General features: G+C 30.4%; 2 protein-coding genes across 2 annotated transcripts in view; one reads left to right on the top strand and one right to left on the bottom strand.

Annotated features, from left to right (window-relative positions):
• LOC115882148 (short neuropeptide F-like) overlaps positions 1-20,383 on the top strand; it is a 111,838-nt gene that overhangs the window by 10,093 nt on the left and 81,362 nt on the right. The window lies entirely within an intron of this gene.
• LOC115882147 (PRKR-interacting protein 1 homolog) lies at positions 4,826-5,922 on the bottom strand. The gene is given in 4 exon segments (XM_030900014.1): positions 4,826-5,291; positions 5,293-5,406; positions 5,459-5,638; positions 5,693-5,922. Coding segments are annotated over 4 exon segments (648 nt in total). The 5' UTR covers positions 5,804-5,922; the 3' UTR covers positions 4,826-5,048.

Raw genomic sequence — 20,383 nt, 5'->3', positions numbered from 1 at the left:
TCTCAATTTGTTTAAACAATATTGAAATTACCACACTGAAATCTATCATTTTCTCAGTGTGGTAAAAAATTCTCAGTAATGCCATTGTTTCTGAAGTTGAACTACTAAAATTTGGTAGGAGAATTTTATAGAAAAGAAGAAAAAGATCTATGTAAAGATATTTTAGATAGATGCTACGGGGCGTTCAAAATATATTGATGAATTTCAACTACTTAAAATTAAAATATCTCAATTTTTTTTAAATGGTACACCCTATGTATTATCACTTCTTTTGATAGATTTTACAGAACTATTTAAACCTTGAAACAAATGGGATAATGGATTTTATTCTATCGTTGAATCACCCTGTACAGGCAAAACAGCTAACGGGAAAGTAACCAAAGTGCAAAAAAAAGCATTTATTAATACTAATAATTTTAATGCGGAAATAAAACTCTAGCAGCTTGAAGAAACACATTTCAAAAATATTATGCACAAATTAAAATAAACTCTTCGAAATGTATGCTGAAACTTTGCATGTCAATTACAGATAAGTTATTTTCAAGAAATATTGCTATAATTTACATAAATAGCGACTTTAAACAGTCTATAATTTTATATTACTTAATTCAAAGATAGTTATGCTAATATTATAAAATTGTACCTTATAATTTATATAGAGCACCCAATATTGAATTATTTATTGTTTTTGGGTTTCTGGGTCGGTATCTGTAATTCCCTATATCCTGCTAGCTAACTTCCTGCTGGTTCCCAATCTAATATTCTTAAAAGAAGCGTAATGGAATAGAGCAGTAAGCTCAATGCAAGTAAGTTTATTTGAAAGCTAGAGGATAAACTTGAAAATAGATAAATAAATAAATAATATTTTAACTGGTTTAGCTGAGTAAAAAATACACAGTTCCGCAATTTTTATGTAAAAAAGGCCTCTTGATAAAAATCGCAAAGATTAACCGTTTTCAAGATATTTGAAATATAAATTATCAATATACATATGTCAACGACAAAAAATAAACATGTCGACTAGATAGTTATTGGACAGAAATGATAAATTTGAGAACTTTTTTTATAAATTAATCATATTTTTTTAGGAAAAAACACATTTCTTATGCCAAAAAAAAACACAGACATCCAAATATCGACAAAATCCGATAAAATCTAAAAAAAAACCATCCAAATATCGACGGGAGTTCAAAAATTATTTTGAAAAAAACGAAATAAAAATGAAATTTCTAAACCCTGTAGCTTCGAAACGAAGAATTTTAGGACATAAATTTATGTGAACCTTTTTTCTTATTTTTATGGGTTGAATATGATGCCGAAGTTTCCCGAATACAATTTGGACCACCCTGTATAATCTACAATTCTATTTTTTATTTGATATAATATGCTAATTGCCAATTGTCTTAATGATGTTACCATTTCATATGGACACAGATATGAAATACATACACTCGAAACCTTTTAGCTATAATTATTGATTCCCAAGTTTACATACGGTTAGCCTAACACTAGTAACACTAGAACAAATTAATTAAGCGGTATTCCATTGTCATTCCAGGTTAACCAGGTTAGTAAGCTACGGTAAGGATCGGTCCCTGAACAATATGGGTTGATATGATGTTGAAAATCGTGCATTTTCTTTTAAATTTTCCTGTACATTTTGGCGTTTGCTTATGGGACACCTTGTATAATATTTTCATTACTGATAAACAATTTATTTCCTATACTTTCGTAAAAAAACAATCTTTAAAAATAACAAGGGGAGGGGGGTGTCAATATATAAAAAAAAATCTTTTTCACGCTATGCTCTGGAGTTATTTTTCCACGTACTAAACAAATATTTTTGTCTCTTTTCACTTCTACATAACCTACAGCATTATCTCCATACGTCTCCCTACCTGATCTGAAAAATAAGTTTATAACATTAATATTTATAACTATATAAAAGTTCGTAACAGTAGGTACCTACTTATACTTAAATATGCCTCAGTACTACAAAGAATAAATGTTACATACCTCTCTGTTTTTTTCCTCGTAATTCAGCACCAATAAATTGGGAATTTGTATTTATAAAAACAGCCAACATAAAAGCATCGACTTTTGGCAAGTTATCTGATTGTGCTTTTAGAAACCCGGAATCTGCCATTACTTAAAAAATTCTCAGAACACACAACACATACAAATAATAACTGCACAAAAAAGCATAAAAAGCTCCTTCAATCAACGCTAAAAGCAACAAAAATGTCTTAGTACACCACCTAAATACGTACATAAACGGAACACGTCTGGCTGCTGCTGGCCATCGCGCGTCGACGAGAACGGCGGGTGACGTCAGACCAATAGAATATCGTTTCAATTCGCGAGGCGTCGTTTGCGTTATTCATAGTACTTTAATGGTCCGTTTTATAAAATTGTGGTACTGCTTTCAAGAAAAAAGTTTTTTTTTGCATTTACTCATATGTATGTATTCTAATAAATTGTTGTAGTTTCTGGCGAAAAATAAAATATATGCATCTTCCTCATTAAAGGATATTAATACACAGGTACTGTATCAAGTTTATTATAGTGATTTTCTTAGCCTTGTATGGTATAGATCAATCCCCAGTGTTGCCAACAAGCTTATTTTTCATCGGGGTAGATTATCATGAGAGAGCGGAATGGGGTAGCTGTAGCAACACTGCCGCTATCACTTTTTCTCTCGCTAGCCCGAACGTCACGGCCGTCTCGTTGCCGTCATTCAAGGGCGTGTGTCACTCCCAACACACGTAATGAAGTTTCACTTCAAATAACCTTTTAATCAAATTTTTTCAACTAATTTAAAAAACAAAGAGTTGTCCAGATTAGCTTTAGCAGCAAAAAGAGGATGCTAACTTAAAATACTTTTTTTTTTAAATAAAACTTAAGGCATTACTTAAGTATGCTTTATTTCTACCCTCTATGTTACAAGTGCACTAAAACAAAGGTATCAAATTGCTGCTGTTTTATACACCGTCACAACTTAGGGACAAAGTGTTTCTCTAACAAAAAAAGATTAAAACATACAAGAGTTATGTTACACCATTTAGTTTAAAGACCCGCTGCTTTATTGCCCCATAGGGGTTTTAAATTCGCTGTAATCCAAAAGTTTTTTTTAGATAAATACTGTATTATAATTATTTAGTAGAGAACGGATATAAAACAGAAGATAAATAAAATAATAGCATCTTCTATATTTAACTATACTGGGTGTTTTTAAAAAGTAGCTCACTCCTATAATTTTTTGTTATATTTTCAGATAAAAAAACGAAATTTGGTATGTTAGTATATGACATAAGTCTGGATTGATGGGGTATTCAATTAGTTTCGGTCACTTCCTGTTTCACCGGGAATTATTACTTTTGATTTTTGAAGAAAAACATATCATGTATCAACTTTTGATATTTTTAATTAATAAAAATAGTATTTTAAATTTCAATCTATAAGAAGAGTGCCATTTGTGTTAAAACTATTAATTTTTAATCAAGGAGCTTTGGAAACATAGATTTGATCGTCTAATGTTTTTAGTGTCGAACTAAATAGGGTTCCCAACCGTCCCGGTTTGACCGGGATTAACCAGGAATCAGAAAGTTTGTCCCGGCGAAAATTTCGCCTTGGCCGGGACCAAAAAAATCACATTTACATATAATATATTTGAATTTCTAATATTTAATGTTTTGTTTCAATTATTTAAAAATTTAAAAATAATTGTCCCGGAATCGCCGATGCTCAAGTTGGGAACCCTATCCGCGAGCAATGCCCATCCCTGCCCATACCACTAAAGTCGCTACTAATGCCAAATGGTGCTATACTGCTAATGGCACTAATGCGATCGCTTTGTACACAACAATGCCATCGCGGTTTACACCTCGCATTAGTATATCACTGATTGGCAAATTAGAGGAAACCAAGAATGTTTTTCTCATTTTATCAGCAAAGTCGCAAAAAGTCGCAGTATTTTATTTTACTGTATGAAAGCCCAATGTTATGTATATATAGTAAACGTATATAGACAATATGCTGAATTCTTCGAAATGAGCAACTAAATCTCTAAGTATAATAAAAATGTCACAGATTTAATCAAATTTTCTGAACGCCTAACTTTTAGTTGCAAAAAAAAATCGTTAGTATACAGAATATCAAAATAAATAATACGTTTTTGTAGAATACATACCTGCAGCTTGCTGAGCCATTTTCAATCAAAACAATAATATAAACGTAAAAAGAGCATAAGAACAACAACAATTTATAATTTTAAACATAAAATTTAGCCATGCATTTACCTCTTATCTGTGAGAAGTAACAAGTTTGACGTTTTGTTGAAACGAATGAATGCAACTAAACACACCCATTGCAACGCCATTCATGCCAGACATGATTTAACTTATCATTTATCTTTTTTTGGGAAATCTTAAACACATTTGCTTTTTCGAATTTCGATCACCTTTTTCATGCTAATACCCCACCGTGCGGCGGCTCGGATTCTGCGTAAATAAAGTATGGCCCGCCCCGTTCGGATATGCATTCGACTTGTGTCGTCCTTAGATCCGTAGATTTCATGCAATCTTCAGTATATCCAATCTTAATTCAATGCTTGTTTTTTATTTCAAAATTGACATTTAAATATGATTGGAGTGACGGAACGACGACGCATGCATATAAACCTAGATCTTTGCTTAGATTAAGTTGAGTTGTCTATTATTTATTTGTATTTGGTTCCAGTCAAGTTCCCACAAGTTCCAGTCTCAACTTATATTCGGCTTCAACAGACTATTCTTTCATTATGAGCTATAGACTAAACTATGATAATAAATAAAACATAATTTTTTAAAATTAATTAGTGATCATTTACTATGAAACTGCAATATACCCACTAAGTCCAGCACAATCAATGTATTTAATACATAATGATATTTTTATATCTGAGACCATCATTTAATTTATATTTACAGATGCCTTATCTGAAGAAGCTCTTATTGGTCTTATCATAATTCTTCTCATTAGTTTCTCTTGTATATTTCCATATTATTTAACTACAGGTCACTTTCTTTAGAGTCTAAAGTAGAATCACTACATGAAATATTTTTGTTATCTTCATTATTAAGATTTAATTTTAGTTTTGTATCAGTTTCTTCGTAATGTTGTGTTCTATCTTCATGAATTAAAACCTCATTGTCATCTTCCTCCTTTAAACTAGTGTTCAAATCATCATCACTACAAGTATCATCACTCTTCTCAGATTCAACTTCCTGTGTCGTTTTCAATTTTTTGGAACCATTTTTTTCTACTTTGTTTCTTTTTTAATCTCTTTGCTCTTTTCTTAGCTGTTCTCTGTTCTGCTAACTTTTTATTTTCTTCCAGTTTATTTTTATAATCTGCATCCTTCTTTTCCTAAAACAAATGTTAACAAACCTTGCATACAGGAAAAATAGCATCAGCTTACTCTCTCTGCTTTCTCTTGCATATATTTTTGTCTGGCACACTCTTTACGCCTTAAATGTCTATATACATGGAATTCTCCTGATCCTGCCCCAGCACTTGAACCCATAACATTACGTACAAAGTCAGGAATATGAGGAGATCCACGTTCTTTAGGTCTCTCTGGAATAAGAACAGGTTTTTCCTAAGAAACAAATAATTTAATATTTTCTAAAAACTAAGACGTTTAAAAACTAACAGGATTTCTCATCAATTTTTCTAGCTTCATTCGCTGGTAGTCTGCCGTATTTCGAATAATTATATGTTTGGGTTTATGTTTTTCTGGTTTTTCCTTTACATCCCTATCCATTTTTTCCACTACCAGAGATAACTACAAAGTACAAATACAAAACCATAGAACATAGAATACACAAGACTACAAGTACAAGTCTTGTTTTCTATGACTACAAGCAACTACAAGTTCTTAAATAGATGTATTGTATAAGTACAAGAATAGATATAGTATAGATATATCTTTGTAATGTCTTTGAGTACAAGCAACCATAAAATAATAATGTCAATAATGTAAGCAAGAAACCTAGGGTTCCCAACCGTCCCGGTTTGGCCGGGATTAACCAGGAATCAGAAAGTTTGTTCCGGCGAAAGATTTGCCTTGGCCGGGAGCTGGAAACTAAAAAATGTGTACTACACTCATAACATATTTTATTTTCTAATATTTAATGTCTTGCTTCAATTATTTAAAAGCTTAAAAATAATTGTCCCGGAATCGCCGATGCTCAAGTTGGGAACCCTAGAACTAAATGAAGAGTACTTTTTTTAGCTTAAAAACCTTTAAAGTTCTTAAAAATAAACAAAATATATTATTCTTATTTAACCTTTCGAGGGCTGTAACTTCTTCGGTAAACATTTTAGGATGTTCATAGAACCTTTTTATTTTAATTTTAACTGTAAGATACACTATTTTTTAACATCCTGTATACATTTTTATGACTTTTTAAAGTTTTTAAGGTTATAATTGGAAGCTTGAAAGTTCAAAATTAATATAGAACTTTGAATAAGAAGACTAAGGAAAAAGCATATCAAAAATCTTAGGTACACCGCGATAGGCCTCAAATATGGCCGACTCAAATTCCGGTTTATCAGTGCCGTTCTAATTTTATTTAAAAAATATAAAACTATGATGTAGGGTAGACGTGGGGTAGACTCAATAATTTGTTGTTTTATTTTACGTTGTGAATAAATGTTGGTAGTTATTAAAATTGTTATAAAAATATATAATTCTAATAAAAATAGATAAGTTATAATAAGTATTTATTAACACAAACATCCGATACGCTACTGAAGCAGGTAAGTCAAATTAACGTATCTAAATTCTTTGACATCTAATCTTTGACAAGTAATAAATAAAAGCTAAAATGCAAGAAAAATATATAATTTAGTTAATTTAAGTGAATTTCATAAATGATCGGTTTACTACACGTATGTATATTATATAGTCACTTACTAGCGAAAAGTTGTTCCATTATTTCACTCAATTTTTGCCGAGATCTACCGCACGCTACACAACCAACTATTTTAGAGTCTTTTTCGATAAATCGCGATAGTGTCACTGTTAATTTAAGTTCTGCCACAATTTCCATCTAGATTTACTACCTTTATACAACTATCAGTAGTAGAATTAATAATAAATAACATAAAATAAGCTCCATACAGACTGACAGATCCAAAAAATTTCAAATCAAATTCAAATGTGTCAAATGAATCGTCAAACAGAACTGTCAAGGATCCCCATCCTAGAGTGCTTTTTCCGCCCACCATGCATGAATACATGGATAGCATTATGCTCCTTCCTTAGTCTTCTTATTCAAAGATATACAGTAATAAAACTTCATTATTAACAAACCCGTACTAAATAGTAAATATGAAAAATGCCCCTAATTGTCTTTGTTGTTTTCGAGTGTTGATCTCTATACTGAAAATAACATTCTGTATTTATTTATGTTTATAATGTGTGTTGTTTATTTGTGCATAATGTTGTTCATTTATAAATAGACTCGTGCATGTATAAGTGCTTCGTATTTCGAGATTAAAAACCATAACTTTATTAACACCACAAAAATATTTTACTGAAAAAAATTCTTTCCAGAAAAAGGTTTTTTTTTCTGGACCCTGAAATGTTTAAAAAAAGTGCGAATATATGTAATTTTCTTTGACATATTTCCTCAGTAAGAAAATGTTGACCATAACTTTTTTTGAGATTATTTTTCTTTTTCTTACAATCAGTTACTTCAATATTTCCAATAAGAACAGTAAAAAACTTCGGAAGATTTTTTTCATAGTTTGATTTATCACTGTGATTGACAAAATACGTTGTTTTTTCGTAAAAGATTTTTTAACAGGTTGAGGGACACACCTTTTTTTTCATCGATTACAATAAATTTTTCAATTTCTCTCAATTTCCTCCATAATTTTATTTATTTTATCACCAATTTTAACATTTAGCCTAAATTACTTTGCCCTATAAAGTTATAATATTGACAATAATAACAGTGAGAGTATACCATAGATTAAATCAGATAAAATTTAGTATTGAAAATAATATTTTTATAACTAGCTGATAAGGCAAACGCTGTTTTTCCATAAAAATATTTTTTTATGGGAATGTATATTTTCAACGGTCATTTTTATTCACAGTGTTAAAAACTATTGAATTACTAATATCGCTATTAAAAATAGGGGTTGATGGTAGAAGGGTGACAAATTTAGCGTTGTATATATTTTTTAATGCCCCATCATAAAAAATAAAAATAAAAAATTTTGTCCAAAAAAAAAAAATGGGGTGGACCATCCTTATCACATAGGGGTATAAGAAATAGATAACAACCTATTCTCAGACCTACTGAATATACATATAAAATTTTATTAAACTCTGTCAAGCGTTTTGGCGGAGTACTAAAACTCTGACACGAGAATTTTATACCGGATTTCAGATAAAAAATCGAGATTTGGTATGTTAGTATATGACATAAATTAGGATTGATTAACGTATTCAATTGTTTTCGCTCACTTCCTGTTTCTCCGGAAATGGCTACAACTTTTGATTTTCAAATGGCCCCGTCAGTATTTTGTTACTTTATTCTATAGGAAATTACACTCTGAATAGAATGACAAATCATATGTCAACTTTTGACATTTTGTCATATGGTTTATTTGAAATTATAACATGCGATTCATAACTACAATATGACTGGAAATACCAAGTGTGCGGTACCAAATTATTGGTAAAAAATTATTTTTCCAAATATGGTAGTGACCCATACAGCACATCAAATCACATTTACGATGTGTTTACATTATTAGATGTAGACACAGGGTGATGTAAATATGATACGTTTACACATTGTAGTTCAACACGTATGCACAAAGGTTAAACGTCCGCCTCACAATGTAGCCACAATATAGCATTTACGTATACACAAAGTAAGGGATACACAGTGTGCCGTAGGACACACAGTGCTTGTGTATTACGTTTAAACTCTGTTTACACATTGCAGTTGTGACTACTGCGTGTATATGTATGTATTTTGCTTCGTATGTACATCTTGTGCTAGATAAAACTACTTCTTATGAACGAATTTAGGAAATAATACAAGTTTTGATGCCTAAATTTTCGTTCTTTTTAAGAAATATTTATTCAATGATACCAATTAAAATTTTTTTAGAACGAAAATAGGAAGGCAAAAATTTTATATTTTCTAAAAAGTATCTCGATCGTAAGTTCAAGAGAAGTAGCCTTAAAATTGTTCCATTTTTGTTTTGTATTAAATGTACCATTTTTCTTCTATAAAATGGATTAAGTGGTTAAAAATAAAATTCTTATATTTCTTTATATCATGGAACGCAATAGCGCAAATAACACAATAATAATAATTATTTACACAGCAGAAACCAGAAGTAAGAAAACACTGTAAAAGAACAGAATTCGTATCAAAATGTATTAAAAATATAAGTAGTACCTAGTATAACAACATACTAAAATGGTAAACACTGGTATATCGCCACGATTTGGTGGACCTCGTTTAGTCATTTTTTTTCTCTTCTTTTCCCTCCAAGCAGTTGGTTTGTTATCATACTCATTCATCGAGATTAGCAATCTCAGATTGACAATCTCACCCTTAAATTTTATATGAAACTGATTATTGAATATTAAACATACCTGTATATTAATCCATCAATAACTTACCGAATATCAGTGTAAGAAGTTCTTTGAAGTGTTTAAATCTTTCTTTCTCTGGTCCATTTAGATTTTTATTATTTCCAAATAAAAAAAAAATTATTGCAGAGCTAACCTCTTTATATACGAGAATATTTGGAGTTTTCATTCATTGGACACAGTTTGGTAGATTGGGTATCGAGTAAGGGAAGAGTCGCTGCTATAATATTAACAATACTCTTAGGAAGGTGTAACAAGGTAATTAAAAACTTGTGCTTACCTTAAAATCTCTTTTAAACCACACACAAACAGAACATTTATATAGAGCTTCCGAATGATAAAACAATAATGGCTGCTAACACATACCACTCCTAGAAAGGAGAAAGGAGAGATAAGATACACTTGGTCGGTGTGGCTATCCGCGCGTGCGCACTCTACGCTGAGGCTATACGCGCGTGCGCACACATTCATTTCAGGCTAGAATGTAGACACAGCAGTACACTATTACAAAGTGTCTATATAGAAATTTATATTATGTGTATACGTCCAATTTTTACAAGGTGTGTACTATAGGCACAACTATGGTACGAAGTATCACACATACATATGACATATACATTGTATGTCTCATATACCGACGTCAGATTTCATCATTTTAATAATTATTTGTTACGTAACTCTTTAGAATCTTGAGTGCATACGGTATACAACTAGTAAACACTGTATCACACAATTCTATCAATATAAACCTGCGTGTATCTCATATGTATATGTTAGAACTAGATGAACACTTAGGTTCACTTTAACATATTTTGTTTCTCATGTGTCTCCCTTGTAGAAACGTAATTTCATTTGGACGTGCTGTATGGGGAGCCACCCTCGTTCCATTTGAAAAAAAATGAGATATGATTAAAAATACGATTTGGGCGTCTTTCAACTGGCCAGGATAAGACACTAAAAACATTAGACGATCAAATATATTTTTCCAAGGCTCCTTGATTAAAAATTAGTCTTTTTAACACAGCCATAGCACTCTAGATTGAAATTTAAAATACAATTTTGTTTTAATCAAAAATTTCAAAAGTTAACATATTATATGTCATTCTATTCAGAGTGTCATTTTTTATCGAATAAAATAAAAAAATACCGAGGGTTCCATTTAAAAATCAAAAGTTTCAGTCATTTCCGGTGAAACAGGAAGTGACCCAAAAACAATTGAATATATCAATCAATCCTAATTTATGTTAGGTACTAACATACCAAATCTCGATTTTTTATCAGAAAAAATAAAAAAGTTATAGGGGTGAGCCACTTTTGAGACGCACCCGGTATATTAGGTTAAGTCTGGTTTATTTTATGCAAAACCTAATTATAGCTGTGTGTAACTGTGGATAAAAAAAAACTTCAGCGGTTTCAAAAAATTAAATTTTTTTCTCAAAAATGGAAGCAATGTTTACTGTAGCCGCAGATTTCATATTAAAACGGCTTTTCTATCCAGTCACTTTTTATACTTATTTCATCATATTTGCAAAGTTAAAAAAATCAAAATTAATTAAAATTGTTTTTTTTTATATTTTTAAATTCAAAATTTGCATTTAAAATACGTATCTTCTAATATTTAATTTTTACTAACATATATTTGTAAAAATGAATTAATTAAAATTAATTTTAAACACTTAAACTATTCATGGCGATACTAAAAATTGGACGATTTGACGTGGTTACATAACAGCACAGCTTTTTTATAACCAGTCTGTCGACTTAACAAAAATTTGCATGGAAACCTACGTACGTTTTTCATGTAGTTGCTGAGAAACTGCAAACCTGAACCTTTTTTTTTCTCAATATACACTCAGATGCAAAAAACGCAACGGAAAAATATTTGGTCAATTTTTAAAATGTTATATTTTTGTTATTTTAGCCCTATTTTTTTGATTTTTTAGCAAACTGAATATAAATATATCAACTTTAATTAGCAAACTCAGTTTATTACAGGGTTAATCGAAGAGTGTTTTTTTACCTTATATTTAAAACACCCTGTGTAATAATTTCGTGAGCAAATTTTCCTAAAACATTATTTTTCGGTCAGAACTATGTATGTCTCTTCAATATTTTGTTTTTTGCCTCATGTCAACACATACCATGGTTAATTTATTCTTAAGAGCAAAATGAACTTGCCACTAACATTTTGCAATTTTTTCAATTATCGTTACTTTTTGATGTTATTCTTCATAATGACGAGATGGTTTTGGTGATTATTGTTGTGTACGATTGAATATGGTTCTTAGTGGCTAAGATTGTACAGGGTGGGTCAAATTCGACACTTTTAAATGGAAACACCCTTTTCTATAGGAGATAGACGAAAACTAATATCGGTGTCTGGAGCTCAATTTTCATCAAAAACATGATGGTGAAATCCGCACATCAATATCTGTTACCGTTTCGGAGTTACGGGGTGTTTTTTAAAAATGTGCATTTTTAACAAATCGCTGTAACTTTTTTGCTATGGAAAATTTTGTATTTCTATGAAAACATTTCCAAAGCACCTTTTTACGTAGAATTTAATGGTTTAAGTATAATTTTTTAAAAATTAATAATTTAAAAGTTATCAACAGAAAAACTGATTTTTTATTTGGGACACCCTCTATATTTTTAATTAACTTAAAAGAATTTAAAATTACCTTTCCAAAAATATAGCACACTTGATATTTTGTTATAATCCCCTTCGAAATACAGAGTTTTTAAAAGTTCGCCACTTTTAACTAGTAGGCTTTGGACAGCTTATTGATGATATGCCCTTAATGGAACTCGAAAACATATTTTTCCAGCAAGACGACGCACCGCCTCTGAACACTGAAGTTATCAGCAAATTTTGGTAGCCAATTTCAAGAATAATTGAATAGCTAACCAAGATCCCAGCCGTTGGCCGTCGAGGCCGCCTGACTTAGTGCCCATGGATCTAATCCTATGGATATATTTGCGGAAGAATAAAGGTTCCTTATTCTTCCGTATAATCTAGACAAGAATTAGAAATACTTAGCAGTTATAATAGGGTATCTTTCACCCCCACTGAGTTAATGAATTCCGCGAGAAATGTTCAAAAACTGCCCCGTCTGTCCATAACAGAAGACGGTCGATATGTCGAACACCTGTAGCAAAATCTCATGTCTTGGTTTGCTATTTATTTTTATTGTTATTAAATATAGTTTATATGTGTTGATGTTGGTTAAATATATTTTAAATTGTTATAAAATTCTGCATCTCTCATAGCAAATATTATTTTCGTTTTAATTGATGCTCACAGCTAGAATTTTTTTGCATTACAGCCGGTGCCGTGCAAAGCCTACTTATTTAAAGCGGGCGAATTTTTATATACCCTATATCTCGAAGAGGAATCGAGCAAAATATCAAGTGTATTATATTTTTGGAAAGGTAATTTTAAATTATTTTCAATAAATTAAAATATACAGGTGTCCCTTTATAAAATCAAATTTCTCTGTTGATAATTCTTAAATTATTAATTTTAAAAAAAATATACCTAAACCATTAAATTTACGTAAAAAGGTGCTTTGGAAATGTTTTCATAAAAATACAAAATTTTCCATAGCAAAAAAGTTACAGCGATTTGTTAAAAATGCATATTTTTGAAAAACACCCCGTAACTCCGAAACGGTAACAGATAATCGATATGCGGTTTTCACCATCATATTTTTGACAAAAATTGAGCTCCAGACACCGATATTAGTATTTGTCTATCTCCTATAGAAAAGGGTGTTTCCATTTAAAAGCGTCGAATTTGATCCACCCTGTACAAAAGTAATCGATCTTGTTGAAGATGGCCCAAGTTATGCATATTAACATAACACAATATATTTGCTGCCTCATTAACAGTATTAATCGACGTTTACAGACACTAATAACAGCCGGGAGAGGCAATACAAAGTCTTAAAGTATTTTTTACAAGTTCTTTGTTTGTTGGTACACTCAGTTATTACATTTTTTTTAATATCCTTGATTCTGTTAGTGTTACTAATCATTTATTAAAACCAAGCCTGTATCGTTACTATTTAACGTCTTATAAATTAGTTTTAATCAGTGTCGATATGAAAAATAAAAAAAAAGAGAAAGAAAAAACAAAAATATCAAAAAAAGAAAAACAAAAATATCAAAAATAACATCATAAAGTAAAGATAGTTAAAAAAATTGCAAATTGTTGGTGGCGAGTTCATTTCGCTCTTAAAAATTAAACAAGGCATGTTCTGACATGAATCAAAAAACAAAATGCTCAGGAGGCATGGTTCTGATCGAAAAATAATGTTTTGGGAAAAGTTAAAAAATAACGATAATGCAAATGCAAATAAACGTTTTACTCAAAAATTAGTCAACAAAGTTTAATCAACAAATTAAACAGAGCAGTTCTTCAAGAAAGTGATGCAATAATTAAGTTCCTTTTAAAGAAAAATTAATTTAAGCCCAAATACTTTATTAAATAACGAAAAATAAGGTCAACAAATTTCTGACTGGCAATTTTCATTACTGAAATTGCTTAAGAATGAGTTAACAGTATCATTAAGGTCCTGCTCGAGTTATAAAATGCAAATAACAATAATTACAAAGAGGGGAACATTTCTCAGTGCATGTAATTAAAGGATCTTAATAAAACGAATTGCATGGTTTTATCATAGTATAAGGAAACTAGTAGCTTTACTCCTTGTCAAATCCTTTGTTCTTTTTCTGCCACTTCTGAAAATTATGACAAAACTCTAAAAAAGTCTGGTGTGATCTACTAATTTTAAAATTGTCTTTGAAATTGGAGCAATAAAAAACTGACCAATAAGTAAATTACTACAGGTTGGATTAGAGTTAAAGTAGAGGACAGAAGTTAAATAAAAATAAACATGATATATAAGCTACGTAAGTATTATACTTTCACTGACGACTAAGGCATTCTTTTCATAAGGGTATTTTTAGATGCAAACGACGATTTTTTTTATTAATCAAACTAATAATATTTTTCCGGGTTTCTGCGGTAGAATTTCATGAATTTCCTCGAATTTTTACTTTATTTTCGTAGCTGTCATGTCGGTTTTTAATAGGTCATTTTTTAATAGAATATTTTTTTATAAACTCGGCCATTTTTCATAAAAAAGTGCATTAATATTCAGTAAGATAACGTCAACTGAGACGAACTTATTTACGCAAACAATTATTTTTTTCAACTTTTTTACTTTTTCTTTAATTTTTTAGGCATTATGCGAATATGCCTACAGAACGTTATGATTTTATTTTAAACATATTTTTAGGAACGTTCACTAATTTTGTAGTTTTTATTACCATTATACAGGGTCCGGCAAAAGTGCGTCGGCCATTTGTAGCTCCTATAATAAAAAAGAATTTTGGTTAAGTGCAAATCTAAAGTATGTATTAGGATGTATTTTAGGAAAATATTTTAACTTTTAGATGGTAGCTCAAAAAAGTGTGAGTGGATCGGGATAATTTTTTTAAATGGATCACCCTGTATAATACGCATCTTTTGCGGATATTTATGGAACGGCATTACATATAGGGTGTTCAACCGGATTTTTTTTTAAAGCCACCCAATAATTTTTGTCTGGCATTTTACCGTTGAAAGAGCCATGTGTAATAAAACCACGAATATTTGTGAAACTGTTAAAAATTTTAAAATACTTTAAATACAAAAAGTGTTCATTGTTTAAGTCCCCTTCTAATATAGAAATAATATACAAAGTGTTCCATTAAAAAAAACAAAGAAAAACTATTTTTTATTTTAGAAAGATTTGCATAAAATTTTGAACACCCTGCATGGTTTAAGATTACCATATTTGTGATCAAGAGTGAAGCCAAAAATGCAATAATATATATAGTCTATAAAATGAATAACTTTGAATTTTGACCGTTATTTTTTACCAACATGACAAATATAAAATCCCTCTGTCAAAAAAGTTACTGATATTCTTTAAGTATTCTTTAAATCGAGTGCCTGAACGAATCAGATAGGTAACTCTTTTTACTTTCGTGAAATAGAAAAGGAAAATAATAAAACAAGTGACAGTTCTTCCTCTTCTTGCAAAAATCAACACGAAATCGCATAATTGTCAGAAGTAAAATGTCATCAGCTTTTGACATTTCTAAATATCAGACCAATGCCGTCTCTAATAGAACAGCCTCGGAGCGAGATTTATGACGTCACGCTAATTAGATACGGATTGTTGTAGTAGGATGTTGTAGAATACATGGAAAACATAATTATTCCTCGTATTTTTGGTTTGTATTTTAAAAATGATATAGTTTACATGAAATATACAGTTAATAAATATAATATATACCTATTTATAGTAATAAATACTTTGGCAAATAAACTATGAACCATACAAATGCAGCAAATGTTTTATAATATACAAATAATGAATAGGTAGGTACATAAGATAATGGGGAAAATGTAAAATATATTTTAAATTTCGAGGTTTGAAAATCGACCAAATTTAACAAAAAACATTCAATATCTACTAATAGTGATGTATTATTATTTGCATTCACAAAATTTATATGTACATATATTTTGCAAGTATCAATGTTCGAAAAATTATATTTGCAAATAATACAATATCATAGAAAAAAATGCGTCAGCGATGGCTATGAAATAAAGATCGCTGTCATTTTATAATGTAAAATTATTCTATAAAATTTTTGATTTTCTTGGGATTTAGGTTCGGGAAAAACGCTGATTAAGTTTTCATTTGGTTTTCATTATTTTTTGGTTTGCAAAAAAACGTTTCGGCTAACATTATAGCTTCCTTCATCAGTGTTGTGTCATATAAAAAAAATAGTGTCGAATATAATCCAAAAAATTGCATATAAAATATTCACACCACAAACCACATAATGTTTACTGCAATTAATAAACTAATATAAACTTGTCAAAAAGATGACCACATATTTTTTAAAATTAAAGTTTTGCATAAAATTTTGAACACCCTGTATGGTTTAAGATGACCACATATTTTTTAAAATTATTATTCTTAACACTAAAACTATCTACATTGACTATGGAGTACGATTTCAGCCATAGTCAAATATAAGGAATAATTATGTTAGCGTGACGTCATAAATCTCGCTCCGAGGCTGTTCTACTAGAGACGGCATTGCGTCAGCATGGCCGCAGGTTGCTAGCCTAATAAAATTAACACTAGAAAAGCCCGCGGGAACTGTCAAATTCAAAGTTATTCGTTTCACAGACTATATACACTTTTTTGCGAAAAAATCTCATAGACTTGTTCCTGGGGTCATGATATATCACCCCTAAAGATATTTGCACTTATTTTAGACTCACCTTGTATATCTTAGGTACCTTTATTTTGTACAGAAATGTTTATCTATATTTCATATCAATTAAACTTTTAGTTACGTAATCGAGGGCGCGAGTTTTAAATTCATTGTTGCCAACATATTCGGCGCCGCGCTGACTAACTGGATTTTAAATTTCGCCCTGGGATTTAGGTGGTAGCTCTGCTTTAAAAAATGTTAAGCTGCTATATTTATTTATTTCCTGACATTGTCATTCGTTTTGACACTTTAGTTTTGTTTTATGAGTTTTTGCTTTAAATAAATAGTGTTGTGGTACTTTATGCTTGAAAGTGTTTACTAGCAGACCTTACAGTCGAACATTGTTCTTCTTAGAACCTCTTTTAGTGCGAAGTGTACAAAATAGCTTAATAGACGTAAAAAACTCATCGCAGCTTTATTAGAATATTTTGAACGGGAAAGCCGTAGTAATGACACTTTATGTCCCTTAAGTGCTGTTAAGAAAGTGAGTTTTGTTGATGTAACACTGTTTATATATTTATAATTAATTTATTCTTGTTTCCTAAAATATTTCGATTCAAAGAAAATATGCAAAAGTGGGCAACGCTGTGCCCGTCAAGCTTAATCACGCGACTAAAAGTTTATTTGGTATGAACTGTATGTTATATGTGTGCTGTGACATAATACCACTCTATAGATTATTATTTCATTCTAGAGCGTATAGAGTCGGTAAAATAGCAATCCTCACAGGAAATAAGCTCTATAGTGTCCATATCGACTCTATCAGAACGCAATTAAACTAAACCGCATTTACTCGACAAGAAACAGCATAAGAGGGGGGCAGGGGGGTCAAAATGGGGGAAACCAAGTCAGTTGATAGATAGCTATATAGAGAAAATTCAAAGCAAACACTGTCGTGTCGAAATTAGATCATAAAAGACGTGCGCCAGTAACCAATTCAAGAGTTAAGTCGGTGGCTCTATTAAAAGAAGATTGATTCTGTTTGGCTGCTTGTGGAAAAACAGGCAGGATGCCGTTGGTTTGTATGTTTACAGAGCATGTGTGTGAGGGCGAGCCAATACTTACAGCTGACACTAAGTTTAACTTATTTTCCAGATAAAAAATATATGAAACATTATTTGACAAATAGTTGAAGGCATTTGTTACATTCAATCTACTCTCCGGAAGAATTTAGGAAATCATATAACTTTTATTGCCAACTTCGTAAATATTTTTATGAAACATATACGGGTTGCCCCAATATTCCGAGGGCGTATTTTTACGTATTACGTATTTTTTAATCAAAATCAGTTCATTGGACATAAATTACCTATATACAAAAATGCTTCATTTGTCCGCTAGAGAGCCTCAAACTTTTTTTCTGAAACTATAATACTCCCACCACTACATAAATTTTAGTATAAATATTTTCCAACTGAACCGACGACCGGTTTTTTTTTTGGTAACATGGCTCTTCTAGTATTTACTACATTTTTTGTCTCTTGTAAAAAAACGCCACCGTGCATATTTTTTGAGGAAATAATTATCTTTCCAACAAATATTTTTTGAACATCAAGCTATGGAGGCGCATAAAATCTATTATGCTCTAATAATCTATATAGTTGGCTAAAATATGGAATTTTCTGTTACTATCATAAATTATATTTAACAATAACCTTCATAAAAAGCTTAAAAAAATGAATAAATTTTAGATTAATTAACTTTCAAGTTTATTTTTTATTGATGCCCCTTAACGGCTAAAGGAAGCACTTTTGTATAAAGGTAAATTATGTGCAATTAACTTATTTTGATTAAAAAAATACGTAGTTCTTGTATATCCACGGAATATTGGAACTCTTTGTATATTTTCTAGATCTGTTTTGGAAAAATAAATTCTTCAAAAATTTTTTCTCAAAAATGATGCGGCTTTTTTTACAAGAAACAAAAAATGTAGTAAATACTAGAGGGACTATTTTACGAAAAGAAAATCTGTCGATAGTGCAGTTGAGAAATATTTATACTAAAATTTATGTAGGGGTGGGGTAGTTTTCACCCTTCCCGTACTTTTTCTTGGTTTTTGTAAATGTCAAATGGTAAAGCACTTAGCAAAACATAGTCACCCAAAATCTCATTAAATTCGGAATAACGGTTGTTAAAATATCTTAAAAAATGTGTTTAATTTTTAAAGTTTGATGCCCCCTAACGGACAAACGAAGCACTTTTGTATAGAGGTACTAAGTTGTGTCCAATAAACTTATTTTGATTCCAAAAATACGTAGTAGTTCTAAGTCCACGGACTATTGGAACATCCTGTATATTACTCATTTTTTACCATGTTACATTTTCAGCAATAATAAAAATAACTAACATATGTATAGATCGTCTATGTTTTTTTTTTGTTAGCCTTATTTTATACTGTCTTATAAAATATCTTGTTGAAATTCTGTCGATACAAGCGATAAATAAGACGTAAGACATCACAATGAGGCATCACTTACTATAAAATGCATAACATTTTAAATTATTTAGATCAAGACATTGATATATCGTCTTGTGCCTAATAAGATTTAAGAAAATAAGTCATTTTTTTTACCTCAAGCATACTCATCTCTGCAACACTACCCCCGAGCCAGTGATGATGTTCGTCCATAAATATAATATGTAAGTACACATTTAGTTTTATAATTATTTTATTATTCGTAGATTAATTAAATTGATTATTAAGTTAAATTGAAGTATTTATTATTTGCTATGCCCCTAGTCATAACCCACAAAATGGGGTGTGACAATATTATAAAAAAAAACAACAAAACATCCAGTATATAGAAGCCTCCCCAAACACAAAATTATAAAAAATTCTCTGCCGAAATGAATCATTCTCTTTTTTCCGACTTTAGAATAACTGAAATCAGTTACATGAAAACGTGTTCCTATTTTACATTCTACTTTTCTTGTGTAGGTATGAACTTAACCTAGTAGATACTGTAATTTAGACATCAATACCGTGCCGACGAAAAACGAAAATACACAAAAATAAACCAACAAACCAAAATAAACCTAACCGAAGCAATCAAAACACGCTGTAAGCTAAAACGCGTCTGTTTGCGAATTCAAATCGCCGAGTACTTTTTAAATCTTGCTATATTTTACAATATTTTATTAATAAATGAAAATGCAAGAAGTTTTTTTGCTTGTCAGCAAAATCAGGGACGTGCATATGGGTTATCTTATTGTTTTTTTTTCTTATGACATAAGAATTATGTATATAGGCCGTTTAATTCCAATTAAGTCATCTCTTGACATTTTGTCAAATTCAGCTTCCTTGATGGGATAAACGCAATTTTATAATTCACAACTAAATAAAAATAAAATTAATAAATTATATATTTTACC

This window comes from Sitophilus oryzae, unplaced genomic scaffold (genome assembly GCF_002938485.1).
Source record: "Sitophilus oryzae breed Bouriz unplaced genomic scaffold, Soryzae_2.0 scaffold_177_pilon_pilon, whole genome shotgun sequence".
Lineage (NCBI taxonomy): Eukaryota > Metazoa > Arthropoda > Insecta > Coleoptera > Curculionidae > Sitophilus > Sitophilus oryzae.
This window is presented reverse-complemented; position numbering and strand designations above follow the sequence as displayed.